The following is a 26328-nucleotide window of genomic DNA, read 5'->3' on the forward strand; positions in this document are numbered from 1 at the left end:
AAGAGATGTTGTAACAAACCAGGTCCTTATATAAGTGGAGACGTGATGTCCCTTTTACTCACAGGGTGAAAACCACTACTTCCCTTCAGTAGACAATATCCAGTTTTTTCTCCCCCGGTCAGACATGTTTTGGTTTGCTTGACTGTAAGCAGGCTGAATTTGCTTCACTCTAGGATTGTGTTGCTTTGATACGTACAGAAATGAAGAAAACGATGGGGGGGGGGTGTTTGATGCACGTCATTAGCAAGAGAAGTGGGGCTTTGAATACGCAGTTGTAGGTGTGTTACTGAAGGTTCATAAGTGTGGTTACTTTTAATCAATCTTGAATCGGGCTCCCCTGGAGCAATATTTTAGCTTTCGGTAAGTACCCTTGAATCATTATATATACTCCAGGATTCCTTATTCTACTTACAGAGACACAAAGGCATCATTATGTGTGTCTTGTTCCCTGACAGGAAAAATCCAGGGGTTTCGTTGACCCCTGACTCTTCATGGTGACATTGTGAGTTTCATATTATATTTTACTAGTTCTAAACACTGGAGTCTGACCTTTGGTAGAGTGCATGCAGACAGTACCACCATCAGGTCAACATTTGTCCCATGCTTTGCTTTACTGTGTATTACCTAGAAAAAAAGTGGCATTCATTATGTTAACCTAGACATTCTGTTTGATCAGCAACTGTTTAATTAAGCCGACGAACAATGTTAAAGTTTACCATGTTGCCATTTCCATCATTCTTACTGTGTTGCATTCAGCTCAAAGAGCCACTGGCCTTAAATACAGGGTAGTACTTCTGTATTAGATTCTTACTCCTGTTCACAAATGTGGCTGCAATTGCAAAATTCATTAGATCTAACAGAAAAACACACAACAGCAAAAAGACTGTCTAACCCTTCCAGTTTCTCTAGAATTGGCCACAACAGTAAATCCTCCTCCAATTCGAAGACCCCAAACTACTGCAGTGACTCATGTAGTCATGTCTGGCCTGCTTCTAGTTCATCCATCTTTCTCAAGGCTGTGTGGTTTAGAAAATCCGCTTGTTAAGTCTGACTTAATCCTGGGTCCGGCCTTCAGTTCCCAAATACAAACAAACACTGAAGCACCACTGAGGGTTAAAACTGGTCTAAATTCCCTCAGCTACAATAGTGTGATCAGTGCAGCTGTCTTAAGAGTTACAACAACATTGGTTGACAATCCAGGCAACCATGAAAAAAAAGGCTTTAAGAGACAGAGAAGTGAGTGTGATCTTGATGGCTGACAAAAAAGCTGTTCTGTAAATTAAGTATTTCTAAACCACACAGATGCACATACAGAATTCTCTGGACAAAGATGAAGAAATAGCCAGGCTTCTGACCGTTAGTGATAATGATTTGCTACAAAGTGTCTTGCTGACCTTCAGCAGCACTGACGGTGAGCCTGTGAGGTGGAGCATGACGAAGACACATAAATAAGGTAGAAAATTGCAGCTAGGAGCATCTGAGATGACACCATTCACAGCACGAGGTTGATAATAAATGTGTTGTATGCTTTTAATCATGTGCTACCATAAAAATATAAGCCAGACACTAATTCATCTTTCCTGAAGCATTAAAATTTTGGTGTCTGGCACAAGATAAGCTATGGGACCTATGTGACTTTTTACAGGCTTAGACAAAGCTGACAAGAGCCTCAGATATTAAGGTACTAAGCTGTAGTGTAGAGGCTCGATACAGCAGTTTCTCTCTTTTTTTTTTTGCTAGGTGGCAGATGGCAGGCATGTTATTACCACAATAATGGCATATTGTAGTTCACTGCAGAGGAGCAATCCTTGGCACATGAGTGCTCATACTGGTGGATGACACTGGGTAGGTAGGGTTGATAGCCTAGCGAGTGAAGTGTCCATGTATCCAGCTGCATCTGCAGGTGGGATGTGGGATAAATCAGTGGATGTCTCAGGTGAGTAGCCTAATCTTTCTCGCTCAGATTACGAAGGCTTGCAGGCAGACAGCAGATGCCAACCAGAGAGGGGCTGAACACCGAGACAGGAGTCTGTGGTCAGGGGATGTGGTTTCATGGTGAGGGGGATATAGCTTGTTTTGTAATCAGGGGTCTTTTACTTGATGGGCTTCACAGAGATAATAAATGGCTTAGAGATAAATTGTTTTTCCATTTTCATAGAAGAAGACCTCATGGCTCTCTTTGTGGGATTTCAACACGTCTGGTCCAACAAGAATATTGTTTTTTTGTTTTTTTTTCCTTTAAAGAAAGTAATAGAACATGTAAATGTGAAATAAACACATTCATTCTCTGAAAAGCAACTGCAGCATCAGACGCCAAAGATATTTCACTCAACTTAATGAGGAGTTGAGACAGATTTTACTTTTGGAGTATTGTGGTGCGGTTTTTCCTCTTCCTTTTTTTAAAAAATTTTTTTACCCTGAAATTATTTGCTATTTATTTAATTCTGCAGTGTTTCTGGTTTAGTACTTCCCTTACTGTTTGTGCATCAACTCATCTGTGAGAAGAGTTTTTTTTTTCATTAGCCAGATCCTGTTTGGCTAATGAAACAAAGCAAATGACCTCTCTGTAGAGTGTAACACTCAGGTTGTCACTCTGCTGAACTCCTCTTGGCTGCTGGAGCCACTGGCAGTGGGGATTTAGTGCACTCGTGGGTCCTGGCACAAGCAGAGGAGGATTAATGAGCAGACATGAATTCTATACACTCGCTTTTCCTTTTTTTACTCAAACCAACTGATTTGTAGATAAGCAGGCAGTTCAACTCCAGCGGGTAATCATTAATTTGCTTGTATGTTTTTTTACATCTCCTGCCATGGGCTGGGGTGGGGGGGTGGGGGGGGTGCAGAGTTACATTGCGCATCAGTATTCACTCACCGGGCTGCTAAGTAAAAGAATGTGCAGAGAGCTGGGACAACAGCTTTAATCTCCTGGCAGCTTCAGTTCACTGGACCTGTTTCTTCAATGTGAAGCTGCAGCAGGTACCAGAGGAGCATGATGTTAATGTAGAGTCTCACTCAACAGTCTCGCAAAGTACAACAAGGCAATACTGAAATGGCATGTCCTTGCTAACTTTTTAGTACGGCCATCAAAGTGGTCATGAACCCTTGGGCAGGATGTTACGTGGGGTCCTTCAGGCGAGGGGTGGAATAAAAAGCACACAGTCCAGTCAGAGAGCCCCATTTAGAAGGTCACATCGATGTCAAGCTGTCCTCTTCTGGTCGCAAAGCTTATTGATTTCAGAAGTCGGGAAAATCCATTTGAGCCAGGGTGCTGCTGCTTAGTCGTCACCGTCACACAAACCTGACTGCATGCTATCATACAGGGGCTCAGTGCCATTGTATTAAGAGCTACTTGTCAGGGCAAGTGTGCCCTAAGAGAGTGTGATAATTGTAAAAGTAAAGCTTTAATTAGAACCTGGAGGGACGTGAACACCATTTCTGAAAACACTGAGCTGTCTGTGAGTTACAGCAGTTGCACTGGCTTTCCCTGAGGTGAGGCAGAACATGCCTGTCTAGGAAACTCTGTTCAGTTGCCCAGCCTGTAATGACTGCTGTCATCTCCCAGTAAAAGCATGAAATACAACAGCATTAGTGTGGTTTCCCAAACCCTTTAGGAGGTTTGCCACACACCATAATTACCAATGTCCTTGCAGCAAGGTTTTGTAATTCAAATTTAAGCATGCACTACTAAATACCTAGAAATCCATGTTATTGAAATGTGATGAAAAACTGTTTGTTTTTCTTTCCTAGTGTTTTATGGAGTGTTTTGCCCACAAAAAAAAACAGTAAGAGTACCTAAAAAAAGAATAAAAATTAAGCCCCATAGCTTGTTACTTAAAAAAATAAAATAAAATAAAATAATTTAGGTATAAGGTGAAATCACCACACCGGAAAACATTCCTCTTTTTTAATCCTCATGCAAAGTTACTTCCTGACCTCAACTTGCAGCCTCCACTGAGACTCAAAGTGGACAAATCCGTCTCCTTGTTGCTGATTGAGCTTCCTCTTTGATTCAGATAAAACACAGCGGATGTGAAGTGAAATGACTAAGAAACAAGAACAAATTCATTTGGAGCAGAGCTATGTAAAGTGACTGCACACCACAGTCTGTGTTCCCCTGCAGCTTCGGGGAAGCTTCATTACTTCCGGCGAGTAGGTTATGCTTTCATTGTCAGCAGGATTATGTAAAAATCACAGGGCTAATTTTTTTATGAAACTTAATAGAGAGAAGGCGCATTAGCAAAGGATGAACCCACTGAATTTTGGTGCTGATCCAGATCATGAGTAGTTCCAGGATTTTTTTTTTTTTCACTCCAATATTGTAAGATAGGGCACTGGTGGTGGTTGGCGCTCTCTGAGTGAACTTCCAGTTGTCAGTTTGAATTGTGGACCAACTTTTGAGCAGCAACTTAAAACAACACATTCTTTTCCTGGGCAATTCGGGTTTTTTCAGCTGTCTGCACACGTTTTCCACATTGCCTTTTCTGTGGTCAGAAAAAGGGCTTCGGGTGTTTGTCTAATACCATTGTTTCCACTCAGTGATGCAGGTCGGTCGTTGCCAAAAGGAGCTTCTCTGGCTATTACAAATGAACCCTCTGGTTCTGCAGCTACAGTATTCTGAGTTATTTCCCCTCAGTATGGAGTCCATCAGTTTTAATCAAAGTGGCTAAAAAACAGGACTCACATTCCCTCAGCTTTAAGCTGTACATGTGTGACAGTCACAAGCTGCTACCTAGTTATTTATAACTCGCAGGTTTTTTTTAAAAAAAGGTTAATTTGATGTGGATTTCAAACTATAGAAAAGTGAATCAGTTTCTTTTATTAAGGCAGGATGAAAGTAATTGCAGGAACTATTTATAGCACATAAAACTGTTTTTCTGTCAATGCAGGCTTTTTTTTTTAGGCTATTAATTTAGCTGTTACATCCTGATTTGAGCAAATTACGATAAGTAGTCCGGGAGTCTTTTCATATTCTAATCTCCTCTGGAAATGATAAAAAACTGGAGGAGCTGAAAAACAATGTGTCTTGCACTATTAAGCTGACCTGACATCTTAAATTAAGAATGAACTTTTTGTGGAACTGTTGCGGAGCTGATTGATTTAAGGTTTGAGGGACTCGTTTAGTACTTTGGAAATATGCATATTTATCTTCTGGCGGTGTTACTTAAGATGGACAGAAGATGGCATAAACACTGCAAACAAACACACCACACTGTTTGTGTTTTTTTTTAGTTTGTTTGTTTAATCTGTAATTTTATTTAGTATCATTTCTCCTAGCAACATTAACATTTTTAATTTTCAATTTCAAAGAAGCTTGTAGTAATTAGACGTTCATCCAGGCCAGTAAAATTTACCCAAAGCCATGTGACTCTGCTTCAGAGCTACTGCTGTAAACCACCACACTGTCTTGGATATTGGATTTACTGTATTGAGCCTAGTGTGTGTTTGGTGGCTACAATCTGATTGCACGCTTATTTAATTTAAGAGGGTTGTAGGGGTGTTGACAGATCATCAGGCGCTGGTGAGGGATATCTCTGAGATGAGGCCATGTGTAAAGTGTCAGTGTGTGTGTGTGTGTGTGTGTGTGTGTGTGTGTGTAAGCTGAGAGAGTCATCTTCATATTACATGGACGGGTTGCTTCCCAGACCATGTGCACCCATGGGAGGCTACTCTGCTTGAGAGAGATGATAACGCAACCTCTCAAACACAGCTAATGAGCACTAACAACCTGAGTGATGATGCTCATGCATTAATCAAACCAATGAATCCGGTCTCTCTCCTCACTCCTACGTCCTATAAAACTGAGTGAATGATGCCAATTTGGCCGAGCAGCCTGCCAGCCTTGAAACATGAGGAAAAGGTTTTTGCATGGATCAACTATGATTTTGTATCAGCAGTGTGCCACTTGTTCATATCCTGGGATCTAAATGACGTGACAAACATTTGCAGAATGTAGTTATTGATCGTAATCTTTTGGGGGGGCTCATTTCCACTCTTGGCTTGGGTAAGGAAAAGGCTGAAGTTTGGTTAAAATCAGTCAGTGAGTAAATGATGTTCCTTCTGTTGTAATTGTAATTGTTTGGGCTCCACTCGTTTTGAGGCAAAGCAGCTGTAATATGTGCTTTGGCCAACTGTGGGTACAGAAAGTGCTAACCATTCCAATTATGAGGCTGCCAATCAAAACAAAGTTTTATGTATTATTTCAATTTTTTTTTCCTGCAGTGCTGTTGTGACATTGCAAAAGCCCATACACTCAGTGAGGGTGTAGTGTGTGATAAATAGAATCTGCTTTGTGGGAGCACAGCAACAAACGGTGCTGTAATAATTGATGACTCTAGAGTTTGCAGTGATCAATATCTACTTAGATAGACAGACAGAAAAGCCTATGTAAGTCTCAACTGTCTTTAGTAGTTTTCAAGCAACTTCTTGCACAAAAGACGCTCAAGAAAATGCTGAGAGAGAAAAAAATGAGAGAAAGGGATGTGCACTCAGCAGCCACTTTGTTAGGTACATCTGTTCAACTGGTTGTTAATGTAATATTTAATTAGCTAATCACATAGCAGGAAATCAGTGCATGTAGACATGGTAAAGACAACCTGCTGAAGTTCAAACAAAGCATCAGAATGGAGTATCTAATATTACCATGAGCAGCAGGTCTCCTGACAAAAACGCCCTGCTGATGCCAGAGGTTAGAACTGAGGCTGTAATTTGCAGGGACTCACCAAAATTGGACAATAGAAGATTGGAAAAAACACGGTCTGGTCTGAGTCTTGATTTCTGCTGCGACTTTTGCATGGTAGGGTCGTGAACAACATGAAAGCATGGACCCACTCAACCTGTATCGATGGATCAGTCTGGCGGTGGTAGTGTGATTGTAATAACAGTATTTGTTTGGCACCATTTGTGCTCTGTAGCACCATCTTTTTAAAAACCACAGCCTACCTGAGCATTGTTGTTGACCATGTCCAGCCCTTTACAACCACAGCTAATGGCTACTTCCTGCAGGATAATGTGCCATGTCACAGGGCGGAAATCATCTCAAGCTGGTTTCTTGAACTTGACAGTGAGTTCACTGTACTCAAATGACCTCTACAGTCACCAGATCTCAATCCAATAGCGCACCTTTGAGATGTGATGAAACCGGACATTTGTATCATGGATGTGCAGCTGTTTCCAGCATCTTGTTGAATCTATGCCATGAAGATTTAGGGCAGTTCTGAAGGCAAAAAGGGGGTACTAGAAAAGTGTGCCTAATATAGTGTTCAGTGAGCATATACTCATACTCATACTCATTTCATATAAGCACTGTTAATTTCCATTTTAACAGTCTGATATCTGATATTTTTGTCATGTTTCTGCTCAGGGCAGATTCATATTTAACTGTAGATTACGGCTTGTTTAAAACATTTTTATCTTTTACTATTCAGCATTTTTGTGACTGTGCTGCTCTGAACTGATATTAGACATACACATTAACTATATCACTCATTGTTTTTATCATTTAGCCATCAAGAAGACAGCACTGATATTATCCAATATAGAGTTATAAACGATACACCATTTTTATCTAATAAGGGTCAAAATATTTCTTAATCAATGGTTTCATCAGGCCAAAAACACGTCACAGTTTACTTACTAATTTGCAAGCCCTATTCTCACACATGGCTAAGAGATAAGATATGTAAATATAAAATATTCATTCACAAATGCACACCTTCTGCGCCCCGTTGCCTCTGCAGCTGTGACACACTGACAATCCTGGGAAGCGCTGATAGCACTCCGTCAGTGAGCTGAAGGGCGCTTTATGGTCCAGTGACACATAATCTGTTTGTCCACATCAGTTCCCAGGCCTCAGGGAGAAAAGACAAACACAACGACTATTGACCCACCCTCACTATATTTACTCCTTGTGCATAGAGACCAGAAGATGAACCTCCTGCCATTTTCTTATACCAAAGGAAAGTTTGTATAAAGAAGCCAGTGTTCTTTTCTTGCAGAAAGGCATTCATATTATGCTAAATCTACAAAGATTCTGCCTTATTTAGTTTTGTCTCCATCCATTCTCTTCTGCTTATCCTGTTCAGGGTCTCGGGGCTGGAGCCTTTCCCAGCTGTTATACGGTGAGAGGCAGGATACACCTGTACAGGTTGCCAGCCTGTCGGAGGGCTAGCACAGACAACTATTCACATTCACACCTATGGGCAATTTAGAATTACCAGTTAATCTAACCCCACTTCGGACTGTGGGAGGAAACCAGAGCACCCTGAGAAAACCCACACAGATATGGGGAGAACATGCAAACTCCACACAGAAAGGCCCGGGCCAAGGTGGATTCAAATCCATCTTGCTCTGCTTGCTGTGCTAACCACCGCACCACCGTGCTGCCCAATACTGCCTTCATGTTGATTGAAAATCACAATATGCTTGTGTTGGGTCTCATGTGTCTATTTGGCATTAATGATATTTTTCTCTTTGTTTGATTGAACACAATGAGCTGCACACCTAAGAACATAACTCTCCTTTTGTAATACAAAGTGCAACTTGCCTACTACATTGTTGAAACATTGTACACTGCTGAGGTCTTTGCATTGTCCAAGTAGTCTTTGTGTTATTCGTTGTTACACATGATAGAAAGAGTAACCGCAATACGTGTCAGATTATGCTATAAAAGCTGTTCTCACAAGGTGGCGCCCAACCTAATCCGTGACCAAACTAGTTTATACTCTTGCTGGTAGAGACTTAATGTTCTCAGGGTTTTCAAAGAACATTCCCGCTGGCGTAAAGGACATCACCTTGTAACATTCCCTAAAATGTTCCCAGACAGCTAATACTTAGAGTTCTTTAAAGTGGATGAGGATGTTATTTGGCATGCATCCAGGAGAAATTCAGGACAGTCTGGAAATCTTTAGGGGACCAGTAATATAAAACATTTGCTCTGTGTCTCCACACTGCATTCCCATAACATTTACAGAGCCTTTAGTGACATTACATTGTAGCTTCCCAGAATGTTGTAATATTGTTCTATTAATGAACCAAATGTCTTGATTGTGCCCATAAAGATCCTTCAGAGACACTGTTTAAGAGCCCCAGCACATCTGTTTTGACATGAGTCCAAGACAGGGATGAGATACAATACTGTTTAAAATGTGAATAAGAGGACAATATCAGGAGCTTCTCTTGGTTCGCTGATGATTCTTGGTGATACACATTATAAACATGAAGAATGAGCAAAAAAAAAAAAAAAGATTATCTCCACCCCGCTGACCACCGTAGAAGGTGTCGATGTTCTGGAAAGTTACAGCAGCTTTTTTTTCCCAAAAACATGTTGGGGAAGTTGCTTTCAGAAGCCATTTGAGCCTGCGTCACAGTTTACTGAAAAAGAGGAGATCTTGGTGAGATGAAACAGACTAGTGTCTTAGCCATAATAGGAACAATGTGCCATACCAAACAGCACCTGGCCCTGAGGGTAGAATCAATACTCACCTCTTTGCATGGCATTCAGCCAGAAAAGCTGCCTGGCCAGCCAGAGAAGCAGATGACATCACCATCAAGCCAAGAGAGTTGATCTCCACATGTCTCCTTCCTTTTTATTGTAACATCGTGAATGTTGACCAATACAAAAAGCCACTGCAAGTTAAAAATCATCTTTTGTATACACTGTTATTTATTCTTTTACCATTTGCACAAAGCGGACACAATATATGATGAACTGTATACACCTGGACACAGTCGGTTTATAGTGACTGATTCACCACATATACTTTACATAACCACCTTTAAGAGAAGAGAAAAAGGAACATACTGAGTTAAGCCTTTCAAAGAATACATTCAGACAGAACCACTTTGGTCCAGGATAGGGAGTGACCCAAGCTCCTAGTTTCAAATACAAACATGATTATGGTCACAGCTTAAAATACAGGTATTACTTTGGAACTAAATTAGGATATAGCCCTACTGAATCCTATTTCCTTTGACATGTACAACATTACCTTGTGAAATGTCTGCAAAACAATAAAGAAAAACACTGCAAAGTCACTTCTGGGCAGCAGCAGAACTACACTTGATGTATTCCTAGCAAATATTGGCTATCTACCTGCTCTATTATTATTATCCTCAGAGGATGTTGATGAAAAATAACCTCAGCCTGCAATTTTTTCCCACCTCAACAGAAGGAACTGACTGAAGTGTAAATGCACAGACATGAATGAGAAACACGTTGCTGCTCTAAGCTACAAAATGACACTGTGGAATCACAATGAGACCAGTTTCCATAATAAAACACAAAGCTGTGTCTTCATGCCTTATACAGGCAGGATGTGTGGGAATGTCCTGTGGTGCTATAGTGTATATGCTAGAGGGAGACTGACTTGGAATAACCTCTGACCTCTGTGCTCTGCATCAAGCCAGTTCCACTTGTTTCTGTCAAGCCTCTGGTGGCAGCCTATTATTCATCCTACAGCCACAAACTTAGAATACTGGAACTACACACATTCATGCTCGGATAATACACACACACACACACACACACACACACACACACACACACACACACACACACACACACACACACACACACACATGCATGAAAAATATGGACTGCAATCAAATAAAATCACCTGTATAAACACATATATATATACACAATATTTACCAATTATAAATTAACATTGTGCAAACAGATACATACAAAGTCACGTTCAGTCAGTTCTGTTGTTTCAGCAATTCAGATATTAATTTCTCTTCTGCAGGAGGCTTCCTTTCTTTGAAAATAAATGTGATCAGGCGCAAACGTACCACTGCCTGACTAACTTTGTTTGCTGTTCGAAAGCTTGCTGAAGAGGTTTGGTTCAACTTTTGTGGTGCAGAGTTTCATTCAAAAGTGTCCACAGCCGCTGCAGTCGTGGTACAGCTGCATTAGACTCTGTCTGTACAGTAACTGGGCGGATGCAGTCGTTAGCAGGGACGTTTCGTCTGATGCGATGGCACCGTAGAGTGAATGAGTCACACAACTCACAAGTTAAGCTCACAAAAATCTACGCAACCTTCGTGCATGACATCCCAAGGCGATCCTTGTGTCAGGCGTTATGTGCCATTTTTAGCATTGATGCTGGAGTCATACCTTACATATATAGGGCTGTACAGGTCACATATGTATTTTTATCCTTGATTTGAGAGCAACACTGTATCCAGAGGCTGAGCGGAATACGGTACAGAAGTTTGCCAAGGCATGTGAGTCAGATATCATCTTGATGGTAAAGGAGGCAAAGAAAATTAGTGGCACAGGAATTCAACTATCACTGTAAAAAACACACATGGCACATTTAAACAGCTGCAACTATAGCAATCAGCAGTATTGAACTAATATATAAAAAAGAGGCTTTTTAATCCAAAATACATAAGAAAGTCAAGTGATGATTATATTAGCTTATTTATAATTCATCCTATACATCTCTTGACCTCCTTTAATGTCTATACGCAAGCTGAGACGGACCTGGGGACAGAAGCTGCCAATTTCCCATATGAGCCCTGAATGAGGTCACTTATACAACACTGTGGTTGCCTTACTGTTTGAGGTATAGTCAACATAATGTTTCTTTTTCTGCACATTATCATCTAAATCACATGGACAGGAAAACTAAAAAAGGACTCCCATTTGTCCCTACTTCATATTATTCTGTGTGTATTTTGGTCTTTGTGTGTGTGTGTGTGTGTGTGTGTGTGTGTGTGTGTGTGTGTGTGTGTGTGTGTGTGTGTGTGTGTTCAGTTCACTGCTCACTTTGTATTTAATCTTCAGTACCACAAATTTGACAGAAAGCATGAATTAAAGCAGAGGCTCAAGCACGGGACCTGTGACGTTTTTGTTGTTTTGTTTTGTTATTTCAGGTTTCATTTATTATTATCTTCCATGGTTTATCTGCACTGGGATGCTGTTGCGCAAATTGTTCAACATGCAGCAGCTTCTTACACTGTGTGAAAAACATCTAAAGTAATCCGTTCACGAGACTCACTCCACATTCAAAATCTCAGTGTGGATGTCTGTCCTACTGATCTCTGTTCTCTGTGACTGTGGCAATGGCTGCTATGTCCTCAGTGACACAGATCTCAGAGGGCGGACCTGAAAAGTGATGCTATTTACTCGGCTCTTTGCAGCTGAGCAGGTCAGTCAAACTTCCTTTTTCAAATTCCCAGCAGGTTTCAGAGGTGGCTCTCCACGTTCTCTCTCTGCACCTCGTAACACTGCAACTTGTCCGTAATGCTGATATCCTCCACTAGGGTGCCGTTGCTGTTGGTTCCCTCATGCAGCAGCGAGGAACACGTCTCTTCCCCCGCACTGTGGACCATACCATTGTGGTCGCCAGTGACAAGCATGTGCCTCTCCTCGGGGCTACAGACTGGGTCAGAGGTTTTGGCGATGTCCGGGAGGTGAGGCAGTTGAGGGACGTGATTCAAGAGGCTGCTTGTCTTTGTGTTGGGGATATTGCTGTAGGTGTGGCGGTACTCTTCCTCAATGTTCCTCCCTAGCTTCCAACGTTTCCACTTCTTTAGGATCTCAGACTGCACCTGAGGAGACAACAGAGATAAAAGTAGACACTAAATATCTGTAGAAAATCTGTAGTTGGGCAGTTTTTGTAGCACAATTAAGGTGACTCACTTCTTTGTTGACAAAGCAGTACAAGATGGCCACCAGGAGACCCTGTGAAAAAAACAATGCTGAAGTAACTCATGGCACCTAAAATATTCACTTACATGTTACTTTGAAGCTACAAAACTGAATATATTCTAGTGAATGCACTGCACTCCAGGAAGGAACTGCAAGTTTGCTTCTTTAAAACTAAACCACAAGTGCCCTTGAGCAACATCTGTCTTAAGGTGTAGGCCCCACAGCTGCACTTGTCATCTTTTGACTTTGAAATAGTCTTTGCATCTCCTTCTCTTTTGCTCTCTCTGTTGGTCATCTGTCATCTTTGTTTCCAGAGCCTAAAGGTCACTCTAATTATGTCACAGTATGGCAAAGTCATTTAGCAGTGCTCATAGTCTGTTAATGTAATCCCTTCTGACACATAAGTAAATAGATCACGACTGTCTCTGAGAAGAAAAACTCAGAGATGCAGAGAGCGACAATTACACAATTTGAGTTTTTTTTTGTACAACATGCATTTTGAGCTTTAGGTTTAATTGCAACTGGAATTCAGATGCAGTTGTAATGCAGTTATGGTTCTGACATTTAACACATATTAGGTTATATTAGGGTAACAAATATTAACATACAGAAAAACAAACATTAAAATTGCTGTTTCAACCCTTTTGTCACATCTCTCCACACAAACACTTGGTTTCCAGCCCATTCTCTTTCCCATGGCGGTTTCTGAAAACCGCCCGACAGAGCTAACCTTTGGCATTATCTCTGTGATGAATCAGGTCACGGCAATGGTTTGATTCCATCTCATCACATATTGGCACTTGTTCAGAGGTCCTTGTCAAAACATCTAAATACACTGGCTACCATCCATTGATGCATTTCTGCCACTTAATAAACTCAGGGTCAGAGGGGGGCTGAAACCTAACCCTGAAGCTGTCACAAGGAGAGAGGTGAGATTCACCCTGGACAAGTCGCCAGTTCATAATAGGCACTGGGTGCTTTTAAGTGTATTTAAGCATTCTTCAAATTGCATGGAAAGTGTGAAGGACTGTATTTTACCCCAAATCACAACTTTTTTCCATAAACCTCACCTTTTTGGTACCTAACCAAGGTAAGCAAATCAGAGTGAAACTGGATTTGGACCATGACTTTCTGCCTCAGAAACCTGCCAGCTACTGCCACCCTAACTGCCTCCATATGTGGACTTCGCTATTTGGACCATTAGATCTTGGCATCCCGTCTTGGCATGGCTGTAGCATCAAAGCTGTGTTGTATGTATCTCAGACAAACTTTAACCTTTCCTTGATAGTTTCACACAAGATCAATAATCTTGGTTCTTTATTATTATTGGTTCGACCAAATGTCAGAAATTTAGGTGTTACATTTGACCAGGCTCTTAGGGATGATTATTCATGCTTTTGTCTCCTCACAATTGGACAACAATAATTCGCTGTACATTGATCTCAATAAATCATCTTTGGATTGCCTGTAGTTGGTTCAAAATGCAGCTGCAAGGCAACGTAATAGATCTCCTAAGTGGTCTCATGCGGCGCCTATTTTGTCATCTCTGCACTGGCTCCCCAACGGTTTTCATTAGTTGTCAGTTATAATCATCAAAATTAAAAGAAACAAACATTTGAAATATATATCAGTGTGTGTGTAATGAATGACTATATTATACATGTTTCACTATTTGAATGGAATTACTGAAATAAATCAACTTTTTCATGATATTCTAATTTCATGACCAGCACCTGTACTTACTGACTTAGCGGTGAAAGCATGCTGCTTATTTTTTCTCTTTTTTTTGACTTTTTGTCATATACAAGCTATACATATATAATTCACCTCAGCTGAAGTGAATTATGACAGCATGCAAACTCCCCTTAAAGTGATTAATGAGTGATAATGCTGAGTCATTTCAGAAATTGTGTTGCCTCTGTGAAGAAATTGACATATTTTATAGTTCATGACCGACAGCCTTTTCTCTTTTTATTGTCAAAGTCCAACCTGGAAGGAGGAGAAGAAAAGGTCAATGAAGAGCTTGGTGAGACGCAAGCCATTGCTGTCTTCTGTGGACTCATCTGTTACAAAGATTAAGACCACCTGATGGATTCCCAGCAATGGGATCAAGGTTAGAGTTGACTTAGCCAACCTGAGATGGAGGATAGAAACAAAAAAAATAAAAAAGTACAGACTAAGTAGAGAGAAAGAAAAGACAAATCAACAGCAAATAACATAAAATTCACACTCACCGGAACTTATAGTCTGTGTATCTCATTTGATGTGCTCGAAGTTTTGACACGAGAATGCTGATAATATGGATAAAGATAAGGAAGTTGATCTGTGAAGGACAGATATGCCAGGGTTAATGGAAATAGTTTTTTCTCGAGCATGTTTAAGCAAAAAAGCTTTGGTCTATGATACCATCATACTCATCTTCCTTCACTACAGTGGAGATGTGTGACGCTTCCAGATACAACACACAGGCCCAGAAAAAATGTTTAATGAAAGAAATGGTAGAAATCTCAGCTATAGATCTCACAAAAGATCACCAGATAAAAGCATAATTATCTACATTAGTACCAACAGCTGTAAAAAAAAAAAGTGTTTTCCAAGTATATCAGGAAACCGTTTCGTAACAGCTGGCATTTCAAACAACAGTAGGTGTTCCTCTGATGAAATCACTTATGATGTGACCTTTAACATTTTTAAAATAATTTGTCATGGATAATTTGTGGTGCTTGGACCTAATGTGTGCTTTTAATTGCTGTCACGGTTTTTCATATCAGCATCTCAGTATGTACCAGTATGAGAATTTAATGGTGAATGAAACTATGTAATGTCACTTATTTTCAACATTTAAACATACATCACTTGTATTATTTAATAAAGGACCTTAGCTATGGGCATGATAAATTTTTAATCGTTTATAAATATACACTTACTGGCAACTTAATTAGGTACAACTTTGTATTACCGTTTAGAGCCCCTTTCGCTTTCATAATTCTTCATGGCAAAGATTCAACAAGGTGTTGGAAACATTCCTCACAGATCTGGGTTCTTGCTTGTTTGTCAAGTTTGTCAGCTGCACATCTATAATGTGAATCTCCCATTCTACCACATCCCAAAGGTGATCCATTGGATTGAGATATGGTGACTGTGGAGGCCATTTGAGTGTAGTGTCATGTTCAAGAAACCACTTTTAGATGATGTGAGCTTTTGGACACGACATGTTAGCCTGCTGAAAGCAGCCATCAGAACATGGGCGCACTGTGGTCAGAAAGGGGTGGGCATGGTCAGCAACATTACTCAGCTAAGCTGTGCCTTTTGAAATGATGCTGAGCTGGTACTTAGTACAAAGTGTGCCAGCAAAACATCACCCACACCACTCGGACAAGACGGGAGGGATCCATGCTTTCATGTTGTTTATACTAAATTTGGACCCTTCTGAGCCATCTGAACGCAGCACCAGATCAGATTAGGCCGTGTTTTTCCAATCTTGTGTTGTCCAATTTTAGTGAGCCTGTGCAAATTGTAGCCTCAGTTTCCTGTTCTTAGCTGACAGGAGTGGCAGCTGGTGTGGTCTCTTGTTGCAGTAGTTTCAAGGATCAAAGTGTTGTGCATTCAGACATGCATACCTTGGCTGTAACAAGTGGTTATTTTAGTTACTATTGCCTTTCTATCAACCTGAAGGACTCTGGCCATTCTCCTCTGATCTGTGGCTTCAACAAGACATTTTTATCCAGAGAACTTCTGCTCAGTGCATATTTTCCCTTTTTCAAATCACGTTGTAAACCTTAGAGATGGTTCTGCAGGAAATATTCAGACCAGTCCGTCCGGCCCTAACAACTATGGTACGTTCAAAGTCACTTAAATCACCTTTCTTCCCCATTTGGATGCTCAATTTGAACTTGATGATGAGCTTGACTGTGTCTACATGCCTTATTGCATTGAGCAGATGCTATGATTAGCTATTTTTGCCAGTGAGCATTTGAAGGTGTACCCAACAAAGTGGCTGGTGAGTGTATATAACAGATGCATGACAACTATAGACTGACACTGCACATTAAACTATCTGCATATTTATCTGTATATTTATATCAGCATTTCTATATTTGCACAGACTTGAATAAAGTTGCATATCTGTCAGACGTGGAGTAATCACACACACACACACACACACACACACACACACACAATCTTTATGAATACTACAGTGTAGTTTTCTACTCTGCCGTGAAGCTTCAGAATGGTGGGATCAAGATAAAGAGGGAAATAGTGAAACAGGGACCAGCCCTCCCATTCCTACAGCAACTCAAACACAGGAATTCCTGTGGGATACAGGTCACTTAGCTGGACGATAAATGCATGGAAAGTGCCAGGATGTCTGGCTTCGCTTAAGAGCCATGACAAATTGGACTTGTGTAAATGCTTGGAAGTGACCTTTGCCGAACACACCTTAAATAAAAGGCTTGGTCACAGGATGGATAGAGAGTGTAGAGCTGATCACACTGCAAATATTAATTTTATTTAATCCAAGAATCTTTGACTCCTGACATGCTTCACAGATATTGGGTCTGAAGCACATCTTGCCTTTAACACCTCATGAATAAATGAGGTGCGTTTAATATTGTATAGTGCATGAGCAGGGGGATAAAAATAGCTGGAAATGCAAGATTGGCATTTACACATGTAGCATTTTTAAGGTGAAGCTGCTTTTTTTTGCCACCACATTTTACGTGTAGAAATAATAATAATAATAATGTACAAAAACATTTTCAGGAAATAGCATAACAAGATATGACAAAACATAAAGTAAAGGAGGAGGAAATTACCACAACAGCTAGCAGTATTGGAGAGCGGATGATCCACCAGTAATTCATGTCTATATTCTGCCCCCAGCAACTGAAAAAAAGAAAGCACTGAATTAAATAACAGTGAGATATTTCTGCATGTGGACACGACTCACACTGTAAAACATGCTGTTAAACTGCATTTGTAACTGCTGCTTTCCTTTCCCTGGATGGGTGCTTTTGAGTGTTAATATATTAAAAATGTGTAAACAAAGCTGCTAAACCAAACTGGCATCCAGCAGGAGATAAAACATGCCTGTTTGAAAAGGTTAATTGCAGACAGTTCTTCATGTAGTAATTGTGTGTTAAATTAACCACAAGTGTCACAATTATAGAAGAAACGTCGTCTGCCAACTTTTCTCGAAATATTGTCCTGATATAAATGCTGCAAGTTAAAATTGAAACCGTTTGGCAGGTTTTCACATTTGTTACATCACCTGGGGTAGGGGGAAGCGGAAAAGAGAAGGAAACTTACAGTTTATTTTCATACAGGTATTTAGCTGCTACCCATGGCACGAGGAATATTAATGGGGTACCTGTGAAAAAAAAAATGCAAAAGGGCCAATTAGCAAAGCCATGTTATATTTTGCATTTATTTGCTCTGACTTCATCTGGCACAATGCAGAAAGCATCATATAGCACATAATTAACTTGCATCCCCTGACCCTATGACGTCACAGATACACAACAGGCCAGCTCACCCCACCCGATGCACAGGTAAATTTTGAAGTAGTTCCTCTCTGTAAACACAGTGATGACCAGGAGGTTCTGGAGGTACATGCCTTCCACCAGCAGCCAGTAGCTGTTAGCCATTATGCTATACTGCATCATGACCACGGCAACGCGACAGCTTACCGTTGTCTGCAAGAAAAGGTTAACGTTACAGATTTTAAACCATCAAGGAGAGTTGACACATTGTATAGCTAATGTGAACAGTGACACCGGCGCTGCAGCAGATGGGAGCTCGTTCTGCCAGTGAGATTTGGGCTTTGTGCCTACAGCGAACAGATTTTACAACTGCAGCAACTTTAAACCAAATCGCAGCCAGCTGTGACACACAGCACAACCCAAACGTGTGTGGTCCTCCCTTAAGTATGTCTCTTCTGGTTATTACTGGGATTATCAATTAAAATCCTGAAATATAACAGTTTATTATAACTATTATAACTAACATAAGTAAGTCATCAAAATCTTTGTAAATGCAACTCTTTTACCATTAAAACATTTAAACATACATATGCACAATATATAAAATCACTTTCATTAACAAAAACATTTTGTGAGTTAGAATATACACTCATTTGCCACTTTAATAGGTAAACCTTTCCAAATACTTGTTTATTCAAGTATTTCATGTAATCTCGTGCAGCTGCTACAAGCTGATAGAAAGGCAACAGTTACTCAAATAACCACTTCTTACAACCAAGGACACAGAAGAGCATCTCTGAATACACAACACATCGACTCGTAAAACAGACCACAACAGAAGAACCACACCGGGTGCCACTCCTGTCAGCTAAGAACAGGAAACTGAGGCTACAATCCAGACAGGCTCATCAACACTGGACAACAGATGACTGGAAAAAAATGTCCGGTCTGAGTTGCGATTTCTGCTGCGACGTTTGACGGTAGGAGCAGAATTTGGTGTAAACAACATGAAAGCACGGAGCCATCCTGTTTTGAATCAGCAGCTCACAGCGGTGGTGTAATGGTGTGAGTTATAGTTTCTTGGCAAACTTTGGGTCCCTTAGTATCAACTGAGCATTGTTTAAATGCCACAGCCTACCTGAGTATTGCTGTTGACATGTCTATACCTCTATGACCACAGTGCACTCAAATCATTTCGGATTTCTTGAACATGACAGTGAGTTCACTGTACTCAAATGGCCTGAACAATCACTCGATGTGCCTTTGGGTGGAGTGGAAGAGCAGATTAATATCATGGGTGTGCAGCTGACAAATCTGCAGCAGCTGTGTGATACTGTCATGTCAGTATGGACCAAAATTACTGAGGAATTTTCCAGCACCTTGCTGAATCTAAGACATGAAGAATTAAGAAGGTTCTGCAGGCAAAAGGGGGTCTAACCTGGTACTAACAAGGTGTACCTAATAAAGTGGTCAGTGAGTGTAGAAATTCTTTAAACAAAATCAGGGGGTGTTGTCCTTTGCAGAGTTCAAAGTTCACCTTAATGACATACTGTGAAAATACTGTATCTATTAGAATTCAATTTGGGAATGTTTGGCACTTTTGTTTTAACTAAAAAGAAAATACTGGAAAGGTCAGAAATAAGAAAGCCTTTGTCTTCTTTCCACCTTAAGTAATCTGAGTAAACTCCCTTGTTGATCAAACATTGTCCAGTATACTGCAGTTGTATTGCTTCACTGAAGAGCAACTCTGACCTCGCTGCTGGCCAACATCTCCACTGGAGTTACAGATGCACGGGGGAATCCCTGCTCCTGGTCTCTGCTCAGGCCCTGTACTGTGTGGCTGGCCTCCAACAGAGCGTCTTTGATGAGGATAGACAAGGCTCGCAGGATGAAGGAGGCAAAAAGATTCATGTGGATGTTGTTCCTCATGCAGTGTAGTTTCCTGACCAAAAAGAAGCAAGAATCATCCACGAGGTCATCTGTGTGGTAATCAGCCAGCTGGATTTGTTCTCTTAAAATGTACTCAAAATGATTTCAACTGTAAATTATTATTACCTAAAGAATATGAGGATGCCAAGAGCCAAAACCAAAGCCACCAGGGATAAGGAATAGCCCACAGTGTACATGATCCGAATATGGCCATAGTACTGCTGCAAATCAGAGCATATGTTTGTGAGATTTTTTTTAATTCATAGTGAAACTATACAATATATGTGCTCTTTTTCTTTTCATATTCTTCCAGCAAGAAGAAAAAAAAAGACAATTCTTACCGAATCTAGCTCATGAGAATCACACTCGCTGGTATTCTTTGTAGTCACCCACTGGCCATTCGCATCACATTCCTGGTACACCAGGCCATGCTGAACTACACACACACACACACACACACAGGCCTTTGTGATTTAGTGGAAAGTCCAGTCAGCATAGGCAGCTGTCTTTCTCTGCAGGGTATTTTAAGTGACCTAGCATGAATATAATTATAAACTCACATGTCTCTTACCTTTATGGTGCCAGGGCAAATACCACGGGCATGGCACACTAACAGTGGTGTTAGGGAGTCCGTCGGGCCAACAGGCATAATTGTCAAAAGTCCTGTTGCACACAAGGCCTGTGTTTAAAAAAAACACACAAAACAAAAGCAATCACGATATATACGCTCACTGCCCGTACACACTGATCTCTGATAGCCTAAGCATTACAGAATACAGTAACATTTATTTGGACTGATGGCTGCTTGTAGCCTTTATGGGATTTGAAAACATCAGGGTCATTTATCTTAGCTTCAGAGTCTTGACCTCCCACTTATATCACATCTTTAATCATGTTTCGGAAAACAGGACATGAACAACACTAACTGTACGGTCAGATGGATGGTCATGAACTGATGTATAGGCTAAGCTGCTCTTACGCTAATGGAGGGTGACAGAAAAGATATGCAAGTGCTCCAAAGTGGTGTGATTTTGCATGCAGTGTGGGAAGTAGCCTTTATGAAAGTTGGAGCAATCTGCTGCACTAACCAGCAAGCATAAAACATGATAACAGGCTTCAATGCCACTGAAGGGCAGCGTTTACGGTGTAGTTAAAAGTTTTGTTGAACGAGCAGATGGGAGCTGCTTTTCTCCAGGCATGAGGAGGAAGTGAGTGTGGTTCAGCAATCGTGTGACTGTGAATGTCTGCAAGCAGAGGGGTTATGCAGTGGTCTGAGCATGGAGAGGAAACCACTGCTGCCTCATGGACTGGTGACCGAATTATCACCAGTTCTGCCACATTAAAGGGCTCATTAACCTTGCTCATAAATGTTGTTATAGTAGATATATTTAATAGTTTTATATAAAAGAGGCATTATATAATTACTCATGTAAGGAGTCACGGGAAGTCATAAAATAAATAATTATTATCTGTCTCTGTGTTTTTTCCTCTCTCTGTGGATTCACTCTCATAGCCCAACCCTATGTTGCTTGGCATACCAAAGAACAAACTGACCATTCATAGTCACCATCTAGGCGGGACAGTCAGAAACCCAAGAGACATAGATTGGCCGATTTGTTAGGTACACCCTCCTTACAATTCTCAGCTGGTGTTCAAATGATGCTCACTTGATACAAAGTGGTCCAAAGTGTGCCAAGAAAATATCCCCCATACCGTTATACCACCACCAGCAACCTGAACAGTTGATACAAAGCAGGATGCCTCCATGCTTTCACGTTGTTTATGCCAAATTCTGAATCTACCATCTGAACATTGCAGCAGAAATCGAAACTTGTTTTCAGTTCTCCAATTTTGGTGAGCCAAAGCAAATTGCAGCCTTGGTTTCCTGTCTTAGCTGACAAGAGTAGCACAAGGTTGACAAAGTGATATGTGTTGTGCATTCAGAGATGCTCTTCTGCATGTCTTGGTTGTAAAGAGTGGTTATTTGAGTTACTGTTGCCTTACTATCTGCATTTTCACCCAGAGAACTGCTACTCATGATTTTCTCATTCTCAGATATCTCTGTAAACTCCAGAGATGGTTGTGTGTGAGCTGGTGGAGACCAAAACCAGAGCTAAGAGAAAGCCAGAAATTTTCCCAAGATGGGTGAATCCAAAAGTTTTTACTAGCAAGTTTATAGCTGTACTGAAGAATATGACATTGTAGCTAATAGCTTATAAGCTTATAGCTTATAGTTCTGCAGTAAATCTGCAGAAATTAAAATATGCAGATGATCTGTTAATAAGACAAAAGTATTTATTATCCGATTAATCGATGGAATAGTCAATAGAATACGCTATTACTAAAATAATTGATAGTTGCAGCCCTAATTGGGATATAGTGTGTCCTTGTCACCAGTGAAATCCCCAAAACTGGGTGTCATCTTCACTGAATGGGCTACACTTGGAAACTTTTAGAAAATGGTGCAGGTTTGATTTTTAATAACAGTGTGGAATGGCCTAAACTTACAACATACAGGTCTAATACAGTGTTTAACTCACCAGTGCTTGGTGGATCTCTGCTGTTGTTGTGTTTACACTCATCCGTGTACAAGTTCCAGCTCTCCATCAGCTTATCCAGGGTAGCAACAGCAGAAACCTAAGGAGATGTGAAGAACACAGAGGACAATTCAAGAAAAAAAAATCTGGAAGGTTTGTTTTCTGGTGACTAATGGATGTTTTTCAGCCAGGTGGATAAGAAGTATGTTAAGAAAGTGAACCTCACATGCAAAGCATTTGGCCAACTGACTTCATTTATTTCAGTTCACTTTATAAATACTGTAGCTGTAAACAACCGGTCTTCATACTGGGGATATAATCAATCAAAATAATACTTTGTCACACTCTAATACTGGACGTGCTACTGTACAGAATGTTTAGTCTTCACTGACTCTCTGGCTTGTTTCAGGAGACAGAGCTAAAGAAACAGGTCCTTACTGTGAAGGTCACTGACTAATGGAAGTTCACAGACAACTTGCTCAGAGGCTCTTGAGCTCTGCATGTCCATTATGCATATAGATGTGAAAGAGTAGGTGCATGCTTTTGAGTATGCTCTTGAAACCCACCTGGATGCTGCAGGAGACAATGAGCACTGCCAAAAGCTGTGACATCCCTTCTTCCTGCTGTTGGTGCTGGGAGGGGATACTGCAGGGCTGGGAAGGGTTTTCACCTCATAAAGGGGCTTATCTACACTGGCCACGCTGCCTGGATGACACAGAGACACACAAGCCATCAAAGCTCATTGCAAACACATTCTTGTTAATGCAAAACAAGAGAACCAAAACAGGAAAAGGCTGGGCCATATCGTTCACACTACAATTACACCAAATTTAGAAGGTATGCCGATGAGGAAGTATAAGTTATGTCTTTTTGACTTGTGCAGTGTACAAGTATTCCCTGTGAACCTGATCAGTCCCATGCCAGTCCTGCTTATTCATCGAATTATGGCCATAGTCCACAAGGTCTACGGCTATACAAGACAAACCAAAACATTATCAGGCCAAAAAACTCCAGGAAATGCTATTTGTTCCTTTAGTGAGACAGCTGCATGCAGTCAGTGACTCTGTTGGCAGCTGTCCACTTTCGTGTTAAAGCCAGTGAATGTTTGGTTGAGTATTTGTCAGTGTGTGCCAGAGGTCACTCACCTTCACGTCGACTGCCACAATACTCCCAACAGATTTGACTGAAGCCGGAGAACGGAACGAAATCTGAAACGTTTCTGCAAAAAACACCTTGACCATGGAAACATTTTTGGCTAAAACGTTTCAAATTCCATTCTGTTCCAGTCCTGCGGGGGTAGGAGGACGAGTTTGTGATGTTGTGTTAGGAATTTCTTTTGTTTGGAGGTAGGTTGTTTTTTTTTTTTTCAACAAATAAGAGCACAATGTGTCATGACAGATGGAAAGTACGTAATGTACTTGGATGGGAAAGCTTAATTCACAACTTTTTCAGTCTCTGTTTTGACTGAAAATGTCATCAAGCTTCTAAAATGTGGAGTAAACAGCAGCTTGGAGGTTCCAGTCACAATCTAAATGTCCATGCTATCGGACTTGATAAAATCTACACCAAAGCCTTTCTTAATGGACTGCTCAGTGTAATAACAACTGGATACAATTAGCATTAGCTGTAGTACAACCTGACCGATTGCCATAGGCGCCTGAGAGATCAGTGCTATTCTTGTCTGGCCTGGCATCAGGTCATGACCGGTCCTGCTCAGATCACAGCGCTGCCTCTAACATCTTCAGACTTGTTGTAGTCTTAATCCTGTTTCTATGACTGTTACACTCTATGTTCTGATTGCTAAGAGATTCGCAACAATGGCATCCATTCAAAAATTCCTGCATTCCTTATAGGTCATTAGAAAACTGAGTGTATGCAAACCATGTTTTCATGTAAACCTGAAACTAAAGGGACATCATCACAGCAGACTATGCATTAACCTCTGCTCTGCCAAACATCTGTACTGTAAGTGTTTCACCTTAGTCCTTACCAGACAGACCTCATAAGTGCATGACATTTCAGCACGTGTCCCGGTACAGCAGAGCGGCTGAGAACCTGCTCTTCCTTGCGGCTAATACATTACACCATGTGTGACGGCTTTCCAGGGGTTTCCCTCTTTCACGTGCTATCGCTCACTTACTCCATCACTCTTTTGCCAGCCTGCACCACGCTGCAACTTAGCAGCGAACACTGATTAACCAAACTGAGTTGAGTCCTGCAGGAGGGGGAGTGAGGATGTGTCAAAGCGAGAGGGTTTACTACAGGAAACAAAGATTCCTAAACCTGGCTTTTGACCCCTTTTCTATGTTGCAACACGACACATTCCAGTCATTACATGTTTGTGAAGTTATGAGGTGAATATGAAAATGACATCTCAAATTGAGAGTATGGCTGGAGACCCAGATAATATCTGAAATTTAGACAGCTTCATCACTAGAGGAAAATAAAAACTTAAGTAATTAAATTTCCTTTAGATGACCTTTGCAACAAACTGCATGCTTCTCTTTGAGAAGCCCAGCTGCACAGTTTTCAGTTTTCATTCCAATCATATGTGCTTATTTTTAGATATAACACCAAATGCCCCACAGCAGAAGGCAAAACGAGACTCTCTCGATAATGAACGTTCACTGCTTGTTACACTCAGAAAGAATGCGAAGTCAGAGCACAAGAAGGTTTTTAAGATATACCCCGAGGACATAAATTCACAGAACTCCCTTGTTTTACTGGTGCCGATTTGTCAAGTACAATGTGTCTGCTTGGATGCCTTTAATTCGGGAAGAGGGAAATCACGTTGCCCATTTGGTGGAAGCTGGAGTGGAACTAATGGGCTTCGAGGTGCGAGGCTAATTAGGCTTCTATATTGTGCTGTTATGATAGCCTGCTGGAGCAAAGCACTACTGTTCCCACTTGGCTTTTTCAGTCCATTGTGGCTTCAGACCAGTCAAGGTCCCCTGAAACGTGCTTTTAGCCCCAAGTTCTCTGGTCTCTGTAGTTCTCTGTTCCAGGAAATAATCTGGAGCTTTTATCACTTTTGTTGCACATTTGATGTAAGAGGTGAAACAACGGCTGAGAGTCAAGCGTCTCGAGCCAGATGGCTCTCTTGAGATGTTTGGGTCTGGTTCCTTTTACATTCATTTCAAAATACTAAATAGATGCAATTGTAACCTAAATACTAAGAGATTATTGTCCCCTTAGACACACAGGATAAACAGTATCTTGCTTTAACAAATCCTTGGTCACTTATTCATATTTGTGAGAGAAAGAAGTAAATTGAAAAACACAAGGGAATGACGCAAATCACCCGAATGTCCCAAACAACCTAAAAAACCGCTCCGTGTTCAAGAGCATGTTCGATGGCTTAATACAATGGCCACTAACAATTACTCTTGTTTACTGGAGAGTGCTTACCTTTCATTTGATTACATTGTCTGACAAATAAAATTACAAAAAAAGACTATGCATGCATGAATGCGGGGCAGAGGGGATCGGCAAGGATTAAAAACAAGCCTCTCTGAAAAACACAATAGCCGTCCAGCTCAGAAAATGCCCCTGAGCAGCAGTATATCATTCAGCTTTCCAAGTGCACAGGCTCTAGTGAGAGTAAACACAAAACTGTCTGACATCATCCAACTTCAACAGCTTTGCTTGCCACAGATGAGGTCTGGGTGCAATTAAAAAAAATATGCCCCAGATATATTCAGTGATATATCTTTAGTTTTTG

General features: G+C 40.9%; 1 protein-coding gene across 1 annotated transcript in view; it reads right to left on the reverse strand.

The window, feature by feature from the left end:
• Positions 1 to 10697: 10697 nt before the first annotated feature.
• gcgra (glucagon receptor a) overlaps positions 10698 to 26328 on the reverse strand; it is a 44794-nt gene continuing 29163 nt past the window's right edge. The window contains exons 2-14 of the mRNA XM_030736842.1: positions 23174 to 23312; positions 22611 to 22707; positions 20642 to 20749; positions 20412 to 20506; positions 20197 to 20291; positions 19894 to 20083; positions 18195 to 18354; positions 17969 to 18029; positions 17476 to 17545; positions 14893 to 14981; positions 14648 to 14792; positions 12650 to 12691; positions 10698 to 12558 (exon numbers count right to left, since the gene is read on the reverse strand). Of these exons, the coding sequence (XP_030592702.1) occupies positions 12193 to 12558; positions 12650 to 12691; positions 14648 to 14792; positions 14893 to 14981; positions 17476 to 17545; positions 17969 to 18029; positions 18195 to 18354; positions 19894 to 20083; positions 20197 to 20291; positions 20412 to 20506; positions 20642 to 20749; positions 22611 to 22707; positions 23174 to 23218 (1563 nt within the window). The 5' untranslated portion in view covers positions 23219 to 23312 and the 3' untranslated portion in view covers positions 10698 to 12192. The remainder of the gene's footprint in view (positions 12559 to 12649; positions 12692 to 14647; positions 14793 to 14892; positions 14982 to 17475; positions 17546 to 17968; positions 18030 to 18194; positions 18355 to 19893; positions 20084 to 20196; positions 20292 to 20411; positions 20507 to 20641; positions 20750 to 22610; positions 22708 to 23173; positions 23313 to 26328) is intronic.

This window comes from Archocentrus centrarchus, chromosome 8 (genome assembly GCF_007364275.1).
Source record: "Archocentrus centrarchus isolate MPI-CPG fArcCen1 chromosome 8, fArcCen1, whole genome shotgun sequence".
NCBI lineage: Eukaryota > Metazoa > Chordata > Actinopteri > Cichliformes > Cichlidae > Archocentrus > Archocentrus centrarchus.